General features: G+C 54.3%; 2 protein-coding genes and 1 long non-coding RNA gene across 9 annotated transcripts; 2 read left to right on the forward strand and 1 right to left on the reverse strand.

The window, feature by feature from the left end:
• Positions 1 to 2160: 2160 nt before the first annotated feature.
• Positions 2161 to 3510, forward strand: LOC141407209 (uncharacterized). The gene is made up of 2 exons (XR_012415039.1): positions 2161 to 2234; positions 3357 to 3510. It is a non-coding gene; the product is annotated as an uncharacterized lncRNA (long non-coding RNA).
• A 3249-nt stretch (positions 3511 to 6759) lies between these two features.
• On the forward strand, positions 6760 to 12203 carry SNX22 (sorting nexin 22). 7 transcript variants are annotated; one of them, XM_073996024.1, is made up of 7 exons: positions 6760 to 6968; positions 7272 to 7355; positions 7687 to 7791; positions 8295 to 8389; positions 8707 to 8739; positions 8990 to 9057; positions 9443 to 12203. In XM_073996024.1, exons 1-7 carry the CDS (start codon positions 6897 to 6899, stop codon positions 9562 to 9564), a joined length of 579 nt encoding a protein of 192 aa, XP_073852125.1. In that variant the 5' UTR covers positions 6760 to 6896; the 3' UTR covers positions 9565 to 12203. The 7 variants fall into 7 exon arrangements, with proteins under 7 accessions (XP_073852125.1, XP_045251530.1, XP_045251531.1 ...); XM_045395595.2 differs by having other exon boundaries at positions 6760 to 6879; XM_045395596.3 differs by lacking the exon at positions 8295 to 8389 and having other exon boundaries at positions 7684 to 7791.
• PPIB (peptidylprolyl isomerase B) lies at positions 10534 to 17997 on the reverse strand. Its single transcript, XM_005559767.5, has 5 exons — positions 17827 to 17997; positions 17018 to 17131; positions 14773 to 14866; positions 11449 to 11633; positions 10534 to 10863 (listed from the first exon to the last, which is right to left on the reverse strand). The coding sequence occupies exons 1-5, from the start codon at positions 17959 to 17961 to the stop codon at positions 10741 to 10743; spliced, it is 651 nt and encodes a 216-aa protein (XP_005559824.1). The 5' UTR covers positions 17962 to 17997; the 3' UTR covers positions 10534 to 10740.
• Positions 17998 to 18691: the final 694 nt, after the last annotated feature.

Genomic DNA, 18691 nt, shown 5'->3' on the forward strand with positions numbered 1-18691 from the left:
TCTGGCGCATCTCAGCTCACTGCAAGCTCCGCCTCCCAGGTTTACGCCATTCTCCTGCCTCAGCCTCCCGAGTAGCTGGGTCTACAGGCACCCGCCACCACGCCCAGCTAATTTTTTATATTTTTAGTAGAGACAGGGTTTCACTGTGTTAGCCAGGATAGTCTCGATCTCCTGACCTCATGATTCACCCGCCTTGGCCTCCCAAAGTGCTGGGATTACAGGTGTGAGCCACCACGCCCGGCCCTCAACCTGCTAAGTTTTTTTGTTGTTTTGTTTTGTTTTTGTTTTTGTTTTGAGGCAGAGTTTTGCTCTTGTTGCCCAGGCTGGAGTGCAATGGCACAATCTCAGCTCACCGCAACCTCTGCCTCCTGGGTTCAAGCGATTCTCCTGACTCAGCCTCCCGAGTAGCTGAGATTACAGGCACATGCCACCATGCCTGGCAAATTTTGTATTTTTATAGAGACGGGGGTTTCTCTATTTTGGCCAGGCTGATCTCGAACTCCCCACTTCAGGTGATCTGCCCGCCTCAGCCTCCCAAAGTGCCGGGATTACAGGCATGAGCCACCATACCCGGCCCTAGGTTGTTTTCTTAAAGACCTGAAGGCATCCACACAGTAGGCCTGTTAAGGACAAGTCCCATTTGTGTACACACCTGAGCTGGTGAGCATTGGAGCTTTTCTGACAGCTGTGAGACACTCTTTTCCCCAGATGGGCAGGGGTTGCCCAGTGGAGGAGTAGCAGAGGCTGGAAGACAGAAGCAGCTTTGGTGAGTAGCTGGGGAGCTTAATGGCAGACATGAAAAACTCCACTTGCTGAGAGGCCACCGGCAGCACCCTGGGGATGGCTAGCATATGAGGCAGGGCCGCCTCCCTTCCAGACCTCGAGGCCTGGAGTTCCTGCCCTTCCTGGCTTCTGCCTGTTGTCCCCAGTTCTTGGTCCCTCAGCTGTCTTCACAATGAGCCCCTATTACTTGAGGGACCTGAGTATGTCTTTGTTTCTTGAACCGCAGTGCTTGGCACACCAGAGGGCCCGCTTGGTTGATTGGCTGACAGGGCTCTGAAAGGCACTGGGAGTTGCTGTATCGCCACACGCAGCCTGGAGAGCTGTGCCGTCAAAGTGCTGGGGTGGCCTCTGCCAGCTCTCCCTGTGCCAGACCTGAGTCGTGTTGTCTGAAGCAGCTGAGCTGCTGCTGTCCTATCTGGGCAGGGGATAGGAGACTTCTAGAAGTGGCATTGCTGGCTGGAGTCCCGGGTCTGGGGCCTGCCTGTCCTGGGCCAAGCTTTGCTCTAAGGACTTGGACGAGTGCCGTCTAACACAGCCGCTTCCAGTACCCCACCCCCTCACGCCTCGCTTCCCCCTGTTGACAGAAATGAAGACTTTTGACCAACTCAGTAACAATACTTTTTAGTAGCACTCTTTTTAAAGGACACGTTACACCAAAATCTAATAAACATAATGATGTTTTTAAATGTTCTATTTTATTATTTTGTAGCAGGACGAGCCGCAGACAAAACTCCTCAGACACCGAAATGAAGGAAGGGGTTTATTCAGCTGGGGGCATCGGTAAGACTCTTGTCTCAAGAGCCGAACTCCCCGAGTGAGCAATTCCTGTCCCTTTTAAGGGCTCACAACTCTAAGGGGGTGCGTGTGAGAGGGTCATGATCGATTGAGCAAGCAGGGGGTACATGACTGGGGGCTGCATGCACCGGTAATTAGATCGGAACAAAACAGGGATTTTCACAGTGCGTTTCTATACAATGTCTGTAATCTATAGATAACGGAACCGATTAGGTCAGGGGTCGATCTTTAACTGCCAGGCCCAGGGTGCGGCGCCGGGCTGTCTGCCTGTGGATTTCATTTCTGCCTTTTAGTTTTTACTTCTTCTTTCTTTGGAGGCAGAAATTGGGCATAAGACAATATGAGGGGTGATCTCCTCCCTTAATTTCAATTTATAAAATGTACTTATTAACAAGGTAATCAGTAGGAACTCTGAGGCTGTTCTGATGCACAGCATAGTTGGTGATTTATATCAACCTCTGCTTCCAATTTATTTCTTTACTATTTTTGGTTGCACAATATGGAGGAAATCAGAAAAATCCTTATTGCAGTGTTAGTAGTTGAAATTGTTAATTTTTTTTTTACGCTGACCTTGCCGTCTCAGGGTACGGAAGAAATAGGAGAATCTGCTTTTGTTGTCAGTGAGTCAGTATCCATCAGGATGAACCATGTCATTGGTAAGACCCTGCCGTTTTTTGCCTACGAAAACAGCAAATTCACATAATTCAGTCAATAATAGCTAACATCTCTCTGCTGTGTGCTGGGCCCCATGCCAAACGCTGTGGAAACTGCTGTCATTTAATCCACACACCACTCTTGTGTGAGGACCCTGGATAAGGACAGATAAGAACCCTGCGCCTCAGGGGGGTTTGTCCAAGGTGATACTGGTGACCTGAGCTGGGCTGGGGTGGAGCAGGCAAGGTCCACCGTGGCTCAGACAGCCCCCAGTGGCTGGGCCCCTCCTGGCCAGTCCACCTCTCCGCTGCCACCCGCCTAGCCCGGGCCCAGAGAAGAATCCCGCCTCTGTACCCCGTGGCGCCCACAAGCTCGTGGTCCAGGGGCTGTTTGTTTTCCTAACGAGGTTAACCAAACCTCCTGAGCAGCCTCTGTGGCGCAGCAGAAGCCTTGCGGGTGAAAGGGGGCTTTGTGTGACTGCAGTGGGAGCCAGGGCCTGAGCTAAGGCAGGGGCTGTGGGCCAGCCTACCCGTGTGCAGGAATGGGGCGAGTCGGGGGACATCTTCACTCCCCAGCCCTTCCTGCCCTCTGCTCAGGCCTTGGTTCTATTTCCAAGTGGTAAACTGCCAGCTCCATGCCTGCATAGAGGAGTGAGTGGATCCCGGCCCCCGGCGGGGCTGCTGCAGCCATCAGGAGACCGGTGCTTGCTTAGTGTGATCTCCAACCAGGAGCTTCAGCGCCACCAGGGAGCTTGTTGAAGATGACCGCTTCAGGCTCCACCCCAGCCCAGGAATTAGAAAATCCGGGGCCAGGGCACTCAAATCTGAGATGTCATAGCCCTACAGGTGGTGAAGATTGCTAAAGTCTGATAACTACTATAATCTAATATGGAAATACAATCCACGTGCTAGATCGTGGTGGAGAAAAGACAAAAGCTTGTATCGTAAAACAGCTCATTCTAAAAACAGAAGTTGCTTTGAGGTCTGCACACCCGTCACATAGAGTCTGGAATATGCTGTTCATATGATGAGCTGGCCAGCGCTGAAAGTGTACAGAAAGCAAACTTTCTTTGATTGTAATAACTGCTATGGTATTTACATCATGTCATGTGTTCCTCTTTATAGGAAAATATTTGGCCGGGCACGGTGGCTCACACCTATAATCCCAGCACTTTGGGAGGCCCAGGCAGGAGGATCAGTTGAGCCCAGGACTTGGAGACTAGCTTGGACAGCATTGTGAGACCCTGTCTCTACAAAACAAAACAAAACAAAACAAAAATTAGCCAGGCTTAATAGTGCATACCTGTAGTCCCAGCTACTCGGGAGGCTGAGCGCTTGAGCCTGGCATATCAAGACTGTAGTGAGCCACGATTGTGCCACTGCACTCCAGCCTCAAAAAAAGAGTGAGACCTTGTCTCAATAAATGAATACATCATTGATTTTTAAAAATTGGAAAACATTCTCCAGACCTTGTTTTATCTCCCCAAAGACATCTGAAATGCCTCCGTGTCAAGGATCTTGTTTTTCTTCGTTTGTACCTGCACTCTTGTGCCGTGGAACACTGTGCAATTAGGAGCTGCAGGTTCACTGTCACATGTTTGACAAGTCAGCTGCATGGAATCTCTTTCCACAACTGGTGATGAAAATCCACTGATCTGAGGCTTCCTGGAACACCTGAAAATTAAGTGAATGGATAAAGTAGACAACGATCTGCCAAGGGAGAAGAGAGGAGAGGTGTGTTTAACTCTGGAGGTGGGAAAAAGATTCTTGTTGTCCCATCTTGCAGGCAGCCTTTAACCCTTCAGCAGCCCCTGCTCCTTCCCCTCCCTAGTTTTTTCTCAACATACCCCTACTGCCCATTCATTCATACAGTCTTTCAGTCACAAATACTCACATAGTCTTTCAACCCAAATGTTTTTGAGACACACAGTAACCAAACAGTAATTGCAGACTGTAATAAGTGCATAGAAAGGGTCATATGATAGGAGTCAAGAAGGAAGCCTTAGTCAGGTGCGGTGGCTCATGCCTGTTATCCCAACACTTCGGGAGGTCAAGGTGGGTGGATAGCTTTAGCCCAGGAGTTCGAGACCAGCCTGGCCAACATGGCCAAACTCCATCTCTACAAAAATTAGCTGGGTGTGGTGGTGCGCACCTGTAGTCCCAGTTACTCAGGAGGCTGAGGTGGGAAAATCACCTAAGCTGCAGTGAGCCCCTTGATTGTATCACTGCACTCCAGCCTGGGCGACTGGAGTGAGGCCCTGTCTGAAAAAAAAAAAAAGTCTTTTTGAGTTGAGTTTTAGGCTAAGAATTGGAGGATGAGTCCAATCCTTGAAGAGTCAAGGAAGAGTGTCCCCAGGTGGAGCAAACAGCCTAATGCAAAGGCCCTGAGGCAGGAAAGAGCTTGTCAGGTTGGAAGAGCCTGGTGCATGATGGGGAGAGGAGAGGAATGAGGTGGAAGATGGAGACTGGGCTGGGTGGTTTACAGCTTTGTGGATTGCATAGGGAGAGTGGGTTTTATTCTAAGTGCAGTGGGAAACATTGGAAGGTTTTAAGCACATGCCTTGATAACAGTTTGTGCTGTAGGGTAGAGAATGGACGTTCTATTGGGGATGAAGGCAGGAAAAAATGGAGACCCAGAGACAGAGGGGCAGACAGTCATTAGGATGGGGACCAAGAAATCTGAGGATCCCAGGAGAGGCCTCTCTGGACAGCGGCAGTTGGGGAGGCCCTGTAGGCCAGGGAAACCTGGGTCCCTGAATGATGGGGCCCTAGGGAGGAAATGAAAGCATAGCACTTCTCCTCACTCTGGGCTGCTTTTCTTCTAGAGGACCCCACTAGAATCTGGGAAGTTTCAGCTTCCTGATTCTGTGGTCCTTGTGTGATGCAATTTGGAAAAAGAGAGTGTGGTACATGGTATTGGTGAGATCTGTTTGCCCCATTTTGGGGTCGTCATCTCAGCCCTTTTCTGGGGACAGGGCTGGGGATGGAGGTTTTTGCTCCAGCTCAGAGGCATCTCTGCAGGAGCAGGGGAGGGGTGAGTCCCCTCAACCCCAGCCCCGAAGACAGGCACTCTGCTTCCTCCTGCCCACCGCAAGACCTCCCACTACGTATGAGCTTTGGAAGGCAGGGCCTCCCCTCTTCGCATGTCACCGGGCCTTTGTAGGGGAAGTCAGTGGAGTAGAAGACCTGCCATGCTGCTGCTGATGATAACTCTCCGGACAGCTGGAGGGCGCAGGGCTGAGAGGTGGGAACAGAGGCCCTTTCCAGCACATGGCCTGAAAAGAGTTCTGGATCAAAATCCTGTCACATATCCAGGAAGAACCTGCCCAGAGGGGTGGACAAGAGCAACCCGGTGCCAACCCCCAGAGTCCTCTTCCCATCCACTGCCCTGTGCCCACACTAATCCTAGTCATCCAGGACAAGCCCACAGTCAAGCTGCTACTCAATGCTTCTGTTAAGGGCCTAACACAAATCATCTCACTTTTTTTTAGACAGAGTCTTGCTGTCGCCCAGTCTGGAGTGCAATGGCTTGATCTCGTCTCACTGCAGCCTCTGCCTCTCAGGTTCAAGCGATTCTCCCGCCTCAGCCTCCTGAGTAGCTGGGATTACAGGCATGTGCCACCACACCCGGCTGATTTTTGTATTTTTAGTAGAGACAGGGTTTCACCATGTTGGTCAGGCTGGTCTTGAACTCCTGACCTCAGGTGATCCGCCTGCCTTGGCCTCCCAAAGTGCTGGCATTACAGGCGTGAGCCACCGTGCCCCGCCAAATCATCTCACTTTATACACTTGCCTGAAGGAGTCACGTTATCCCTATTTTGCAGATGAGCAAAGGTCTACAGAGCTCCTGAAATCCAGGCTTTCTGACCCCCAAATCGGAGCTTAGGTCCCTAAACTGCCTCTTCCCCACAAACAGCCTGGAGACCCTTAGGGTTGGAAAATAGGAGTGAATGGATGGATGAAAACAATGAATGAATGTGTGTGTGTGTTGGGGGGCGTGGGGGTGTGCTGTGGATGCTGGAGAAGGGGGCATCAAAGCTGGATTGGGTTCAAGCCTTGCTCAGGTGTGGCCTCAGCCGGGGACTCCATATCACAATCCCAGGGAGCAGGCTTAAAGGAAGGAAAGGCTTGGGAAGGGGCTGAGGAACACAATACAGGTCCCTGGTTGGCCCCAGGACCGGCGCTGAGGCCCGGGTCCCGCCTCCGGCCACGCCAGGAGCCACAGGCCGGTCCTTAGTTCATAGCAGGCGCTTAACTCAGGATGGGTGACATTTTTGCTCCCCAGTTCCTGGCATCAGTGAGGGCTCCGTCAATGTTTGACAAACGGGTGACTCCACTGCCCCGCGCTGCGGGCGCACTAGACCTCGGGGGCGGCGTCCGGGTCCCGCTTAATCTTCTAGGCTCAGGACCCGCCGCGCAAGGGAACGCCCGGGGCGGGGTCGCCTGGGGGCGGGGCCTGGGGTGGGGCCTGCGGGCCGAGGGGGCGGGGCCGGCCGCGCCGGGGTCCTCCGTCAGCTCCCGGAGAGTTAGGGCTCCGAGCCCAGCGCGCGGAGCGGCCGGGGCCGGGGCGCGGATGCTGGAAGTTCACATCCCGTCGGTGGGGCCTGAGGCCGAGGGGCCCAGGCAGAGCCCGGAGAAAGGCCACATGGTGAGCGCGGCCCCTGGATGGGGAGGGGCGCCGGTACCCGCAGGATTTGCCCGCGCTGCACTCAGTGGGGACCCGGAGCCCGGGCCCAGGTGAACAAACGCTGCGGGCTGGACCGTCGGGGGAAACCTTGTCGAGGGTTTGGGGGCCGCTTGGATTTGCCAGCCTCGCGGGCCGTGGTTCGAGCTCTTGAGGGACCCCAGGGCGCGGAGGGGAGGGTCCGCCAGCCCGTTCTTCCAGGTGTGAGGGAGCGAAGCGTCCCCGAGGAGCCGCGGTGCCGCAAGGCCGCTTTGTGCCTTTGAGCGCGGGAGGGTGGGCGCGTCGCCGGGCGCAGGTTCTGCTGTGTCCTCCCGCGGGGCCTCACGCGTACCCCGGCTGCCCGCCCGCGCCGCCAGGTGTTCCAAGTGGAGGTGCTGTGCAGCGGGCGCAGACACACGGTGCCGAGGCGCTACAGCGAGTTCCACGCGCTGCACAAGCGGGTGAGGCGGCGCCGACCTCCCACCGGCCCCGGCCCCGGCCCCGGCCCAGCCTCCGTCCAGCCCCTGCCCAGGCCCTGTGAGGCCGGCGGGCGAGCTCCAGCCCCAGCCTCCGCCACCCCTATTACTGCCTCAGTCCCTGCGAGGCCGGTCAGCCCCCGGGCGTCTGTGGGTGGGTTGGAGCCTTCCTCGCCCTCCGCCTGTCCACCACTCACCAGGGTCTGTCCCAGGGTACAGTCCGAAGGCGGGGGCGCGGGAGGGTTTCCGGCTCGGGCGAAGAGGGCTTGAGGGCTCAGTCGGGATGCTGTGATTGCACGCGGTAAACCTCCAGTAGATCAAGAAGCTGTACAAAGTGCCCGACTTCCCCTCGAAACGCCTGCCCAACTGGAGGACCAGAGGGTTGGAACAGCGCCGGCAGGGCTTGGAGGCCTACATCCAGGTATGCGAGGGCACACTTGGTTGCCCCCCAGCCTGCTGTGCCAGGGGTGTGGCCCAGACAGAGAGGTGTGAGGGCATGGCAGGGAGTGAACCCACGACTTGGGGTTGTTATTCACCACCTCAAGCATCAATCTTCTGAAGAGTAATGTAAGTCCAAACACCCACCTCTGGACTGTTGAAAGGACTGAATGAGGTAATGGACACAGGTAGTCCCAGCTCCATGAAAGCCAGGTCCTGTCCCCTCCAGAGTGAGGTCCTGTGCTGCCCTCCTGATGGGATGTAGGGTGAGGGTCCTTCCCCCAACAGCGAAGTTATGCCACATCATGGGGTACAACCTGTGCACACAGGGCCCAGCGCTCAGAAGGGCCCTGAGCCTGGTTCAATGCTCTGCTGTCATTGTCTTGAAATTCTTTTTTTGGAACAAAGAGCCCTGCGTTTTCATTGGCACTGTGCTATGCAAATTAGTAGCTGGGTCCGATTGCAAGTCTCCTCTGTCGTCTCCAGGGCATCCTGTACCTGAACCAGGAGGTGCCCAAGGAGTTACTGGAATTCCTGAGACTTCGGCACTTCCCCACAGATCCCAAGGCTAGCAACTGGGGGTAAGGGGGGCCGGTGGCGGGGGCCAGGGGCTGTCGGCAGTGAACAGGTGAGGAAAGGTGTTGGAGGGCAAGCCCTTTCGTCTCACATCTGCCGGGATCCAGCTTGACATGACCACCGTCACCAGCCTTCTTGACCTGGGTGGAGAGGCTTTTCTTTGGACAGCCTTGGTTACCCCAGCCACCTCCGGAACTGGGGCTTGTTACAAATAGAAGCAGTGGTCCCCTGGGAGGCGCAGTTCTGGGCTCTGGTGTCTCCACCCCTTCCTCACGCTCCCCTGGCATCCCCAGGCAGCTTACAGTGTTTCTCTTCTCTTCAGCGCCCTGGGGGAGTTCCTGCCTGGCGAGAGCAGGCAAGTCAAAGCCCTAGCCCGCGCCTGGCCCCTGCCGCCCCCTAGTGGCCATATGCTAGGAGGCGGGCCTGCTCCCTGGGCCTGTCTGATCTGGGCCCTGAAGTCTGTTTTCCCTTTGGTGCCTCCTGAGCCCATTTCCCACTCATGTTTTCCTTCATGGGTCCCTGGTGATCTCAGCCCCGTCTCCACCCCTCTGTGGGATTCTGCCCTGCCTCCTGCACCCATGGTTTATGACCCTCTTTCCTCCCAGCTCCCAGCAGCACCAGCGGCCTGTCCTGAGCTTCCATATGGATCCCTATGTTTGCACCCCCTCCCCAGGTGAGGAGGTGCCTAGATACCGGGCTACAGGGGTAGGGTATTGGGCTTGGCATTTCTCAGCTCCTGGGACCGTCAGGCAGCATCACCTTCCTGCTGCCCACCTCTGGAGCCACTACCTCCTGCTCCTGTTCCCTGGAGCCTGCTTTGTAGACACAAGGAAAACAAGTTTGGCTTCCCTGGTGTCCATTTCCTCAGCAACCTGACTTCTTTACCAAGCTGATATGAACAGAATGTGACCTGGGAATGCTGAGGCTTCATTTGGGGTGGACAGCTGCTGTCTGCTACCTTGGCAAGGGCTCCTACTCCCAAGTGGGGGCTGAGCCCATGAGCAGGAGCTCAAGGAGCTGCAGGCCTGAGGCCAGACCTGTTTAATTCTATCCCACAGAGCTGCTGCCCAATGTGGTGGTGAATGGTGTGCTCCAGGGCCTCTACAGCTTCAGCATCAGCCCAGATAAAGCCCAGCCAAAGGCGGCCTGTCACCCTGCTCCTCTGCCACCGATGCCCTGATCAGTCCAGAGGCCTTTGGCTGCCGCCTAAGAAAGTCATGTGCCTCTGTCCTATGAACTCCATATAAGGCTAGGTCCTCCCTTGGCCTGGACCCAGGACTTAACTACCCAGTGTCCAGTTGTGCTACATTCCCACTCAAGGCTCAGAACTTGGCTTGCATTGGTAGCTGGAGGTAGTAGAATCTGCATGCTCTTAGAGCCCAAGAACCAAGGCAGGGTCAAGAAGGTAAGTAATAAAGGAAGAAGTCAGCCAGGCGCGGTGGCTCACGCCGGTAATCCCAGCACTTTGGGGGCCAAGGTGGGTGGATCACCTGAGGTCAGGAGTTCGAGACCAGCCTGACCACCATGGAGAAACCCCGTCTCTACTAAAAATACAAGATTAGCCAGGCATTGTGGTGGTGCATGCCTATAATCCCAGCTACTCAGGAGGCTGAGGCAGGAGAATCGCTTGAACCCGGCAGGCAGAAGTCGTGGTGAGCCGAGATTGCGCCACTGCACTCCAGCCTGGACGACAAGAGCGAAACTCTGTCTCAAAAAATAAATAAATAAATAATAAAGGAAGAAGTCAGCTGGGTACAGAGGCTCATGCCTGTAATCCCAACACTTTGGGAGGCCAAGGCAGGAGGATGCTTGAGTCGGGAAGTTTCAGACAAGCCTGCACAACATAGTGAGACCTGTCTCTATGAAAAAAAAAAAAGTCAATTTAGAGGTAGGCTATGAAAAAGTACAGGTATATTCCTTAACATAGACTGGAGGGTGGTGGCAAGGGGAGCAAACGTGGAGGCCCGGTAGCTGGCAAAGTTTAGAAGCAGGGGGCAAAAGCTCCTGCCTGACTTTTCCTGGGTAGCTCCTGGGTCAAAGTTTCAGGCAGGATCCCAGGGAAGGGGCAGGCACAGCAGAGTCGCAGGCATGTTGGGATGTAGGCCTAGGGGAAGCGCTGCAGGCTCAAGAACCAGGCCCACACATTATATATATATAAAAAAAAAACCCACATTTTTTTTTTATTCGTCAGTGTTGGTAGGAGTCTGTTACAAAACTGAGTCCATGGGCCTGTGGAATGTGAGGGGAATGGGTCCGCTCCACCAGATGCCAGCACTGGGGCCAGTGCAGCTCAGGGCCCTGTGGCAGACTACAGGGCCTGCACAGACGGTCACTCAAAGAAAGAGGTCCCTGGGTCCTACTCTTTGGCGATGGCAAAGGGCTTCTCCACCTCAATCTTGCCGCAGTCTGCGATGATCACATCCTTCAGGGGTTTATCCCGGCTGTCTGTCTTGGTGCTCTCCACCTTCCGCACCACCTCCTGGAAAAGAAAGGTGGAAGGAGGAGGGCACGGTGGGTCAGGAGGTCCACCGCTCAGGAGAAAGACCCCAGCATATGACTCAGGAGGGCTGAGACCCACAAGTCATCAACAGCACACAAAACTGGAGGCACCAAAATTCTAACGGACTCCTGGCCAGAGCAGAGAGAATGCAGATTTGACAAGGGGATGCAGGAATTGTATTCCTTTGAAGACCCAGGTTTGGCCAAGGGCAAGGAGGAGGAAGAGGGTGAGCAGGAAATGTGGCTTCTCAGGGACATTGTGTTCAGCTGCACTCTGTACACCTCAGGAGTGGGACCAGCACATCCCTGGGTGAATGAGGGGAGGGAGGCTCCGGCAGTTGTGCAGCCTTAACAAGGCTTCCTGGCTGGGCTCTGAGGGGGCTGGAAGAATGTAGAACGTTGGAGGCATGGAGGTACAGGGTTTATTCTGGACAGGAGCACTGGGCCGCATCTGTGGGTTAGGTCCTTTTGGGAAAGGGATGGACACATGGAGCTCCTGCCCTGGGGTCTGTGTTGAATCCCCAGTGAGGACAGCCCAGTAGTAGCCCTTGCTTCCAGAACTCACCATGCCCTCTAGCACTTTGCCAAACACCACATGCTTGCCATCTAGCCAGGCCGTCTTGACTGTTGTGATGAAGAACTGGGAGCCGTTGGTGTCTTTGCCTGCATTGGCCATGCTCACCCAGCCGGGCCCGTAGTGCTTCAGCTTGAAGTTCTCATCGGGGAAGCGCTCACCATAGATGCTCTTTCCTGGGAAAAAAGAGCAGGTCGGGGGCACTGGATTGGGCCAAACCAAGCAGACATTCGGGGCCAGGACTGATGGGGCTTAACCTGTCCTCTGTGCCAGGCTGGGCTTGAGTGGAGTACAAGGACATAAAAGCTGCACCCTTGCTATCTTCTGGACTCAGAGCCAAGCCACGCTGACTGAGGCCAAGTGGGGCATCAGGCCAGGCTGATGTGGTGGACAGCTCACAGAAGGATCACTTCGAGAGGATAGTTTTGTGGCTTTTAAATAAAGTGCATGTTATCAGCTTCCCTTGGCTATGGGGCCCAGGCCTGCCACGGAGGGACTTTGGTGGAGGGAGGTGCTGTGCAGGATGCAGGGGCGTCAGCAGGGTTGGAACTCTCCAGAAAAGAAGGACTGCCGTGGCTGACCAGCCTGTTTTCCTATGAGCATAAAAGACACAGGCATAGCTGCAGAGGAGAAAGCAGCCAGAGATGGGTGGGGAGGGGCAGAAAAGAGGGGCTGCCCCTGGGGTTCTGAAGAGTCAAAGCCTCTTAACAAGGAATGAACAGGAATAAAAGACAGCTGTGAGTGTGTGTGATGCATCTGTCCACGTGGGGCTTGGGGATATGACAAGGGCAATCTGGGGTGATCTCTACGCCGTTTCGGAGATCCTAGTTCCAAAGCTGCTTCCAGAAGGAACACTGAAACGCTTCTTTTTCCCTGTCACCCCTTGGAGACTGACACTGTGCCTTAGGCCCCAAGAAACTCGGCCGAAAATGGGGTCGTTTTCATTTTGTTTTATCTAACACTTTTCAAACGTATTTGCATGCAAAACCCTGTTTTCCTTCTCACTGCACCTACCTTCATCCTGTGGTTCCACAGAATGGCACTGAGCTGGGAAACTGTCCTAGAGCGATGCCAACCAGGAAGATATTTTTGACTGGGCAGCAAGTAAGATGACTGAATACCAAAAATGACCAGACTCTGGCGGGTGGGGACAGGGGTGCTTGTGCCTGTGCTCCACCTCTCACCCCCATGCTGGGGAGACTGAACTCTGCCACATGTGCAGTGAGTCCTGGCTGGAGTGCTGGCTAAAAGCCTCCCCCATTTGAGCCAACTGTGGGATTTTGATTATAGTTGTTATCCAGAAAACCCCCAAATCTCCGTCCGTAGCTCCAACCACTCTCCCAAGATACAGGGGTTCCAAACCCAAATGGACGTTTCTATTTAAACTCAACATACCTTGTCATCTTTCTCTCCAGACCTCAGTTACTCTTTTGATCCCTTTTCCTCTGCACGTGCTCAGGTTGTCCCTAGCCACTTCCCATGTACCACCGCTGCAGTAGGCGAGTGCTTAGGGCGCTAACGGTGTGTGCCACAGACTGTTCCAAGCATCTTACATATTTAACAATCCACTGTATGAGGAGGAGCTAACTCCACTTCAAAGATGAAGAAACTGAGGCACAGAGAATAAAAGGAGCCCCAACAAAGCAGCAGCAGAGCTAGAGTTCAGACCAAGGTGGTCTGCTCTTGAATCTCTGCTCTCAGCCACCTCACGATCAGGCCCAAATCTCCCTGCCCAGGGTCAGCTGCATCAGTGCCCCCAGCAGCCTGCCTGCCCTGGCCTCCACATTCTGGATCTGCCACCACACGACTCCCCTGGCACCCCAAGCGAGGGGTCATCCTCTTACTCAGCTCCATGGCCCTGACTCCCTGCAGGCCGAAGCCCAGGCTGCAGGCCATCACCCACCTCTCTGCACTCCGGGTACAGATGCCCTCACCCCACCTTTGGCCAAGCTCCTGCCACAGAACAGAACCGGGCTCATGCCCTAACCCTGCCTCTTTTCTGCCCATTCAAATTCTCCTCATTCAGGACCCCACCGAAATCTTCCCTCACATCCGCAAGGCCATTCCCTGTTCCCTGGCCTGAGAGGACTCCTCTGCTTGTCAGCGCTTCAACAGTGGCTGACTTACTAAGCACTCACTGCATGCCAGGCACTTCACATTCCAGACCTAGCCCAATCCTCATGGCCCCACAACTCTCTCCACCCTCACTGTACAGAACAGGAAACTGAAGCTCCAAGGACTCACTTGCCTGAGGTCACAAAACAAGAAGGTGGCAGACGCTGGATCCAGCCCAACTGCGTCTGACCCCACAAATACAGTTCTTCGGTCTCCTTTGTGAGCTCAAGTCCTAAATGCTGCATCATGGCCCACTTGTACATTTTCAGTTGTTGGAAGTAAAAGGGAACCACTGCCCCATAGGTCTTTACATCCTCAACCCCCCCACACAGAGCCCCACAGACACTCATCGAGGAGTGAGCTGTGTTCTAAGGGTGCAGCAGGCTGTACCTGAGCTCACTGAGACTCACGCAGGGGTCCGGGGATCTTTCTGTCCTCCTTGTGCAAGTTAATGCCGAGGTGAGGGTCGGCCCTCAGAGTGGTCTCTGGTAAAAGACTGTCAAGGAAAGCACCTGCTCCCGCTCTTTTTTTTTTTGAGATGGAGTCTCGCTCTGTCGCTCAGGCTGGAGTGCAGTGGCACGATCTCGGCTCACTGCAACCTCCACCCCCTGGGTTCAAGCAATTCTCCTGCCTCAGCCTTCACAGTAACTGGAATTATAGGTGCCTGCCACCACGCCCGGCTAATCTTTTGTATTTTTAGTAGAGATGGGGTTTCAACATGTTGGCCAGGCTGGTCTTGAACTCCTGGCCTCAAGTGATCCAGCCACCTTGGCCTCCCAAAGTGCTGGGATTACAGAGTCACCATGCCTGGCCCTCCCACTCTCGCTGGGGCTTCCAGGGCAGCCTGGACAGGCTTTGGGCGCCTGACCTAGAATCACGTACCCACATGTCTTCACTTTGCTTCCACGTGCCTCTCTCCCCAATCCCCATTCTGAAGAGGTATCAGGAAAGGTCACCAGGCTATAGGCCTGGATCAACAGGACAGCCACCTGGGAGAGATCCTCTTAGGTTTACCATCAGGTCCACCCCATTATTCCCTCTCCTTTGTACTGGGTTCCTCTCCAAAGAAGGGTGCCGCTGGTCTCCAAGTAGGTAGGTAATAAGCAGGACTGCCTCTAGAGCTGGGGAAGAAAGACGCCTTGTCTCCCCACCGTGGAGGCTACACTGACATACTCCTTGGCCCAGAGGACCTGTGGTTACCTCCTGTGCCATCTCCCCTGGTGAAGTCTCCGCCCTGGATCATGAAGTCCTTGATTACACGATGGAATTTGCTGTTTTTGTAGCCAAATCCTTTCTAGAAAAAGGGAAGAGAAGGTAAGGAGGTGGTAAGGCGCAGCAGGAAGACATTACATTTAATAGGCCCCGCAGGCACAAGCCCACAACCCCCGCTCGCAGAAGAGACACCACTGCTGACCACTTTCACTGTTCAGGGTGCTACTGAGTGAGCGGGCAGGCACCACAGGACAGGCATGGCACACACAGATGTGGAAATTCGTCTGCCTCCATCCAATTCCCAGGCTTTATACAATTCTACATCGCATAACGCCTTTCCCCTCATTTCTTCCAATCATAAGAACAGATACAAGAAAACTGAGAAGAAAGGTCACCTGCTGGCTCAATGGAAAGTTAATATAAACTGAAATAGGGCACTGTTGTTTCCTTAAAACCCATGACCCTCACCCTAGGTGAAGTCTTCCCAGGAAGCTCTGGACCCCTTACTCTTTTTTATCTTATTTTTAAAATTTATTTATTTATTTATTTATTTATTTTATTTTATTTATTTATTTTTTTTTGAGACGGAGTCTCGCTCTGCCGCCCAGGCTGGAGGGCAGTGGCCAGATCTCGGCTCACTGCAAGCTCCACATCCCAGGTTCACGCCATTCTCCTGCCTCAGCCTCCCGAGTAGCTGGGACTACAGGCGCCCGCCACCTCGCCCGGCTAGTTTTTTGTATTTTTTAGCAGAGACGGGGTTTCACTGTGTTAGCCAGGATGGTCTCGATCTCCTGACCTCATGATCCGCCCGTCTCGGCCTCCCAAAGTGCTGGGATTACAGGCTTGAGCCACCGCGCCCGGCCTATTTATTTATTTTTTGAGACAGAGTTTTTCTCTTGTCGCCTAGGCTGGAGTGCAATGGCACAATCTCCGCTCACTGCAACCTCCGCCTCCCAGGTTCAAGCGATTCTCCAGCCTCAGCCTCCTGAGTAGCTGGGATTACAGGCATGTGCCACCACAATGCCCAGCTAATTTCTGCATTTTCAGTAGAGATGAGGTTTCACCATGTTGCCCAGGCTGCTCTTGAACTCCTGACCTCAGGTGATGCACCCTCCTCAGCCTCCCAAAGTGCTGGGATTACAGGCATGAGCCACCACACCCGGCCTATTTTTTTATTTTTTATTTTTATTTTTGATATGGAGTTCCCTCTTGTTGCCCAGGCTAGAGTGCAGTGGGCAATCTTGGCTCACTGCAACCTCCACCTCCTGGGTTCAACCAATTCTCCTGCCTCAGGCTCCCAAGTAGCTGGGATTACAGGCGCCTACCACCATGCCTGGCTAATTTTTTGTATTTTTAGTAGAGAGAAGGTTTTGCCATGTTGGCCAGGCTGGTCTCTAACTCCTGACCTCAGGTGATCTATCCGCCTCAGCCTCCCAAAGTGCTGGGATTACAGGTGTGAGTTACTGCACCCAGGCTTTTATTTAAAAAAAATTTTTTTGAGACAGGGTCTCACTGTATTGCCCAGGCTGGAGTGCAGTGGTGTGATCATGGCTCACTGCAGCCTCCATTTCACTTCAGCCTCCTGAGTAGCTGTAGCTGCGACCACAGGTGCACCCCGTCACACCCAGCTAATTAAAAATAATTTATTTTTGGCTGGGTACAGTGGCTCACGCCTCTAATCCCAGCACTTTGGGAGGCCAAGGCGGGCGGATCACCTGTGGTCAGGAGTTCGAGACTAGCCTGGCCAACATGGTGAAACCCTGTCACTACTAAAAATACAAAATTAGCTAGGCGTGGTGGCGCATGCCTGTAATTCCAGCTACTCGGGAGGCTGAGGCAGGAGAATCACTTGAACTCAGGAGGCGGAGGTTGCAATGAGCTTAGGCCGCACCATTGCACTCCAGCCTGGGCCACAAGAGTGAAACTCTGTCTCAAAAAAAAAAATTCTGGGGGGTCTTGCTATGTTACCCAGGTTGGTCTTGAATTCCTGGGCTCAAGCAATCCTTCTACCTTGGCCTCCAAAAGTGCTTGGATTATAAGTGTGAGCCACTGTGCCTGGTCAGGGCCCCCTTACTCTTAAGAAAGGACAATACTGTGTTCTCAGGGCAACAGGCAGTCGGTGCTCAGTGAGGTCCACGATACAGATGGGCTGAACTCTGCAGGTCAGTTTGCTGCCATCCCCAGTGCCAGCTTCACTTCATTTGAGTTGACTACCCCTGCTCCAGCCACTTACCTCTCCTGTAGCTAAGGCCACAAAATTATCCACTGTTTTTGGAACAGTCTTTCCGAAGAGACCAAAGATCACCCGGCCTACATCTTCATCTCCAATTCGCAGGTCAAAATACACCTGAGGAAAGAGACCATTGCCAACTTAGCTTCTTTAAAGGGGCGTTGGTAGGGGAGGGAAGGTACAAGAAGCTACCCTGAGGATGGGAGAGAGAATAGAGCCATATTTTTAGAGAAATGGTTCTGAATCTGATTTTGGTGAAGGTCAAAATCCTGGGAATCTAATGAAAGCTCTAGACCCTTTTCTTGGAAAACATGCTTATCTACACCCTCCTTGAACTACAGGATAACAACATTTGCTCTAAACAGCTAATGGACCCAGATTCTAAAAATTAACATTTAAAAACCCATAAGGAGGGGAGTCTAAGTTCACCACTTAAGTTTGAACTCTACATACTGTGCTTTGTAATTGGAAGTGGCTAAAATTTGGCTTAAGGAGAGAAAAGATTCGGAATCTGGCAGGCGTGATCTTTCACCATCTCCCCAGCACTGAGGGGTGTTTGCAAAAAGGCTGCCCTGAGGCTGCCAGTGCCAGCCCCAGATGGGTATCCGCGGATCCAACTAACTCCCTGGGTCAGGGCAGGGGCTGGGGGTGTCGGGGTGGGTCCGGGTCGTTCTCTGGACTGAATAGGCAGGACGGCCCAGACGCCACGAGGCCACAGACAGAAGCCGAGGGAGGAGGGGCTGAGCCAAGGCCAAGCCAAGGCCGCCCGGGCCCGAGCTCCAGCACCGTAAATGCCGCGGACTCCACCGGACCTTGACGGTGACTTTGGGCCCCTTCTTCTTCTCATCGGCCGCAGAAGGTCCCGGCAGCAGCAGGAAGAAGACGGACCCCGCGATGAGGGCGGCGGCAAGGAGCACCTTCATGTTGCGTTCAGAGAGGCGCAGCATCCACAGGCGGTGGCAAGCGCGGCCCGGACAGCCGAGGCCGGAAGAGGGTGGGGCCGCGGCGGCTAGGGAGCCGGCGCCGCCACGCGCGGGTGGGGGGGGACTGGGGCTGCTCGCCGGCTCCGGGCGGGCGGCGGGCGCCGTTTCCCCCCTCCGGCTCGGCGCCGGATAGTAGGTCCCCCTGCGGGGCGGGCACCGACGCGGGCTCGTGGGTGGTTGCCACGTTATTGCTCCCTCATTGGGCTCCCGGCCGCCCTCTCCCACCCACAGGAAGGCCACCGGCGGAAGGCGGCCCCACCGAGCACGGGCCCGGGCTCCCAGAAGACCACAAGCCCCGGCATGCTCCGCGGCCCGCCTCTCCGCCCTGCCCGGAGCGCCGTTCCACTGGCCTGCCGTTGCTGGCGCTTGAGGTTAGCAAATACGTGGGCCTGGACCGGGGCACGGGACGTTTGTCACTGTTTTGAGCCCGTCAAGTGTTTGTCACCGCCAGATTGGCTCTAAACGTTGTGGCTTCCAAACACTCCAGGGACATTTATTCTTACCGAGCGTGACCTTGTACGGCTCCTTCCACTTGTTTTGCAAAACTTGCTGCACAACCCACTTCCTTTTTTACTGAGGCCAAGTTACTACCCATTTTTCTCTCCCTTCTGTAATCTTGCTGTGCTTACTGATGTATGTATCAATGGACATCTTACTGTATACGCTGTTCTTAACTTCCTTTACCTATTTGTTT

Source organism: Macaca fascicularis, chromosome 7 (assembly GCF_037993035.2).
Source record: "Macaca fascicularis isolate 582-1 chromosome 7, T2T-MFA8v1.1".
NCBI lineage: Eukaryota > Metazoa > Chordata > Mammalia > Primates > Cercopithecidae > Macaca > Macaca fascicularis.

Coding starts and splice junctions, on each gene's coding strand:
- SNX22 (XM_045395595.2), top strand. CDS start 6,805: ATGCTGGAAGTTCACATCCCGTCGGTGGGGCCTGAGGCCGAGGGGCCC. Junction 7,792..8,294: donor GCTTGGAGGCCTACATCCAG/GTATGCGAGGGC, acceptor TGTCGTCTCCAG/GGCATCCTGTACCTGAACCA. Junction 8,740..8,989: donor TTCCTGCCTGGCGAGAGCAG/GCAAGTCAAAGC, acceptor CTTTCCTCCCAG/CTCCCAGCAGCACCAGCGGC.
- PPIB (XM_005559767.5), bottom strand. CDS start 17,961: ATGCTGCGCCTCTCTGAACGCAACATGAAGGTGCTCCTTGCCGCCGCC. Junction 11,634..14,772: donor CAGGGGAGATGGCACAGGAG/GTAACCACAGGT, acceptor CTTTTTTCCCAG/GAAAGAGCATCTATGGTGAG. Junction 10,864..11,448: donor GCAAAGTGCTAGAGGGCATG/GTGAGTTCTGGA, acceptor TTTCTTTTCCAG/GAGGTGGTGCGGAAGGTGGA.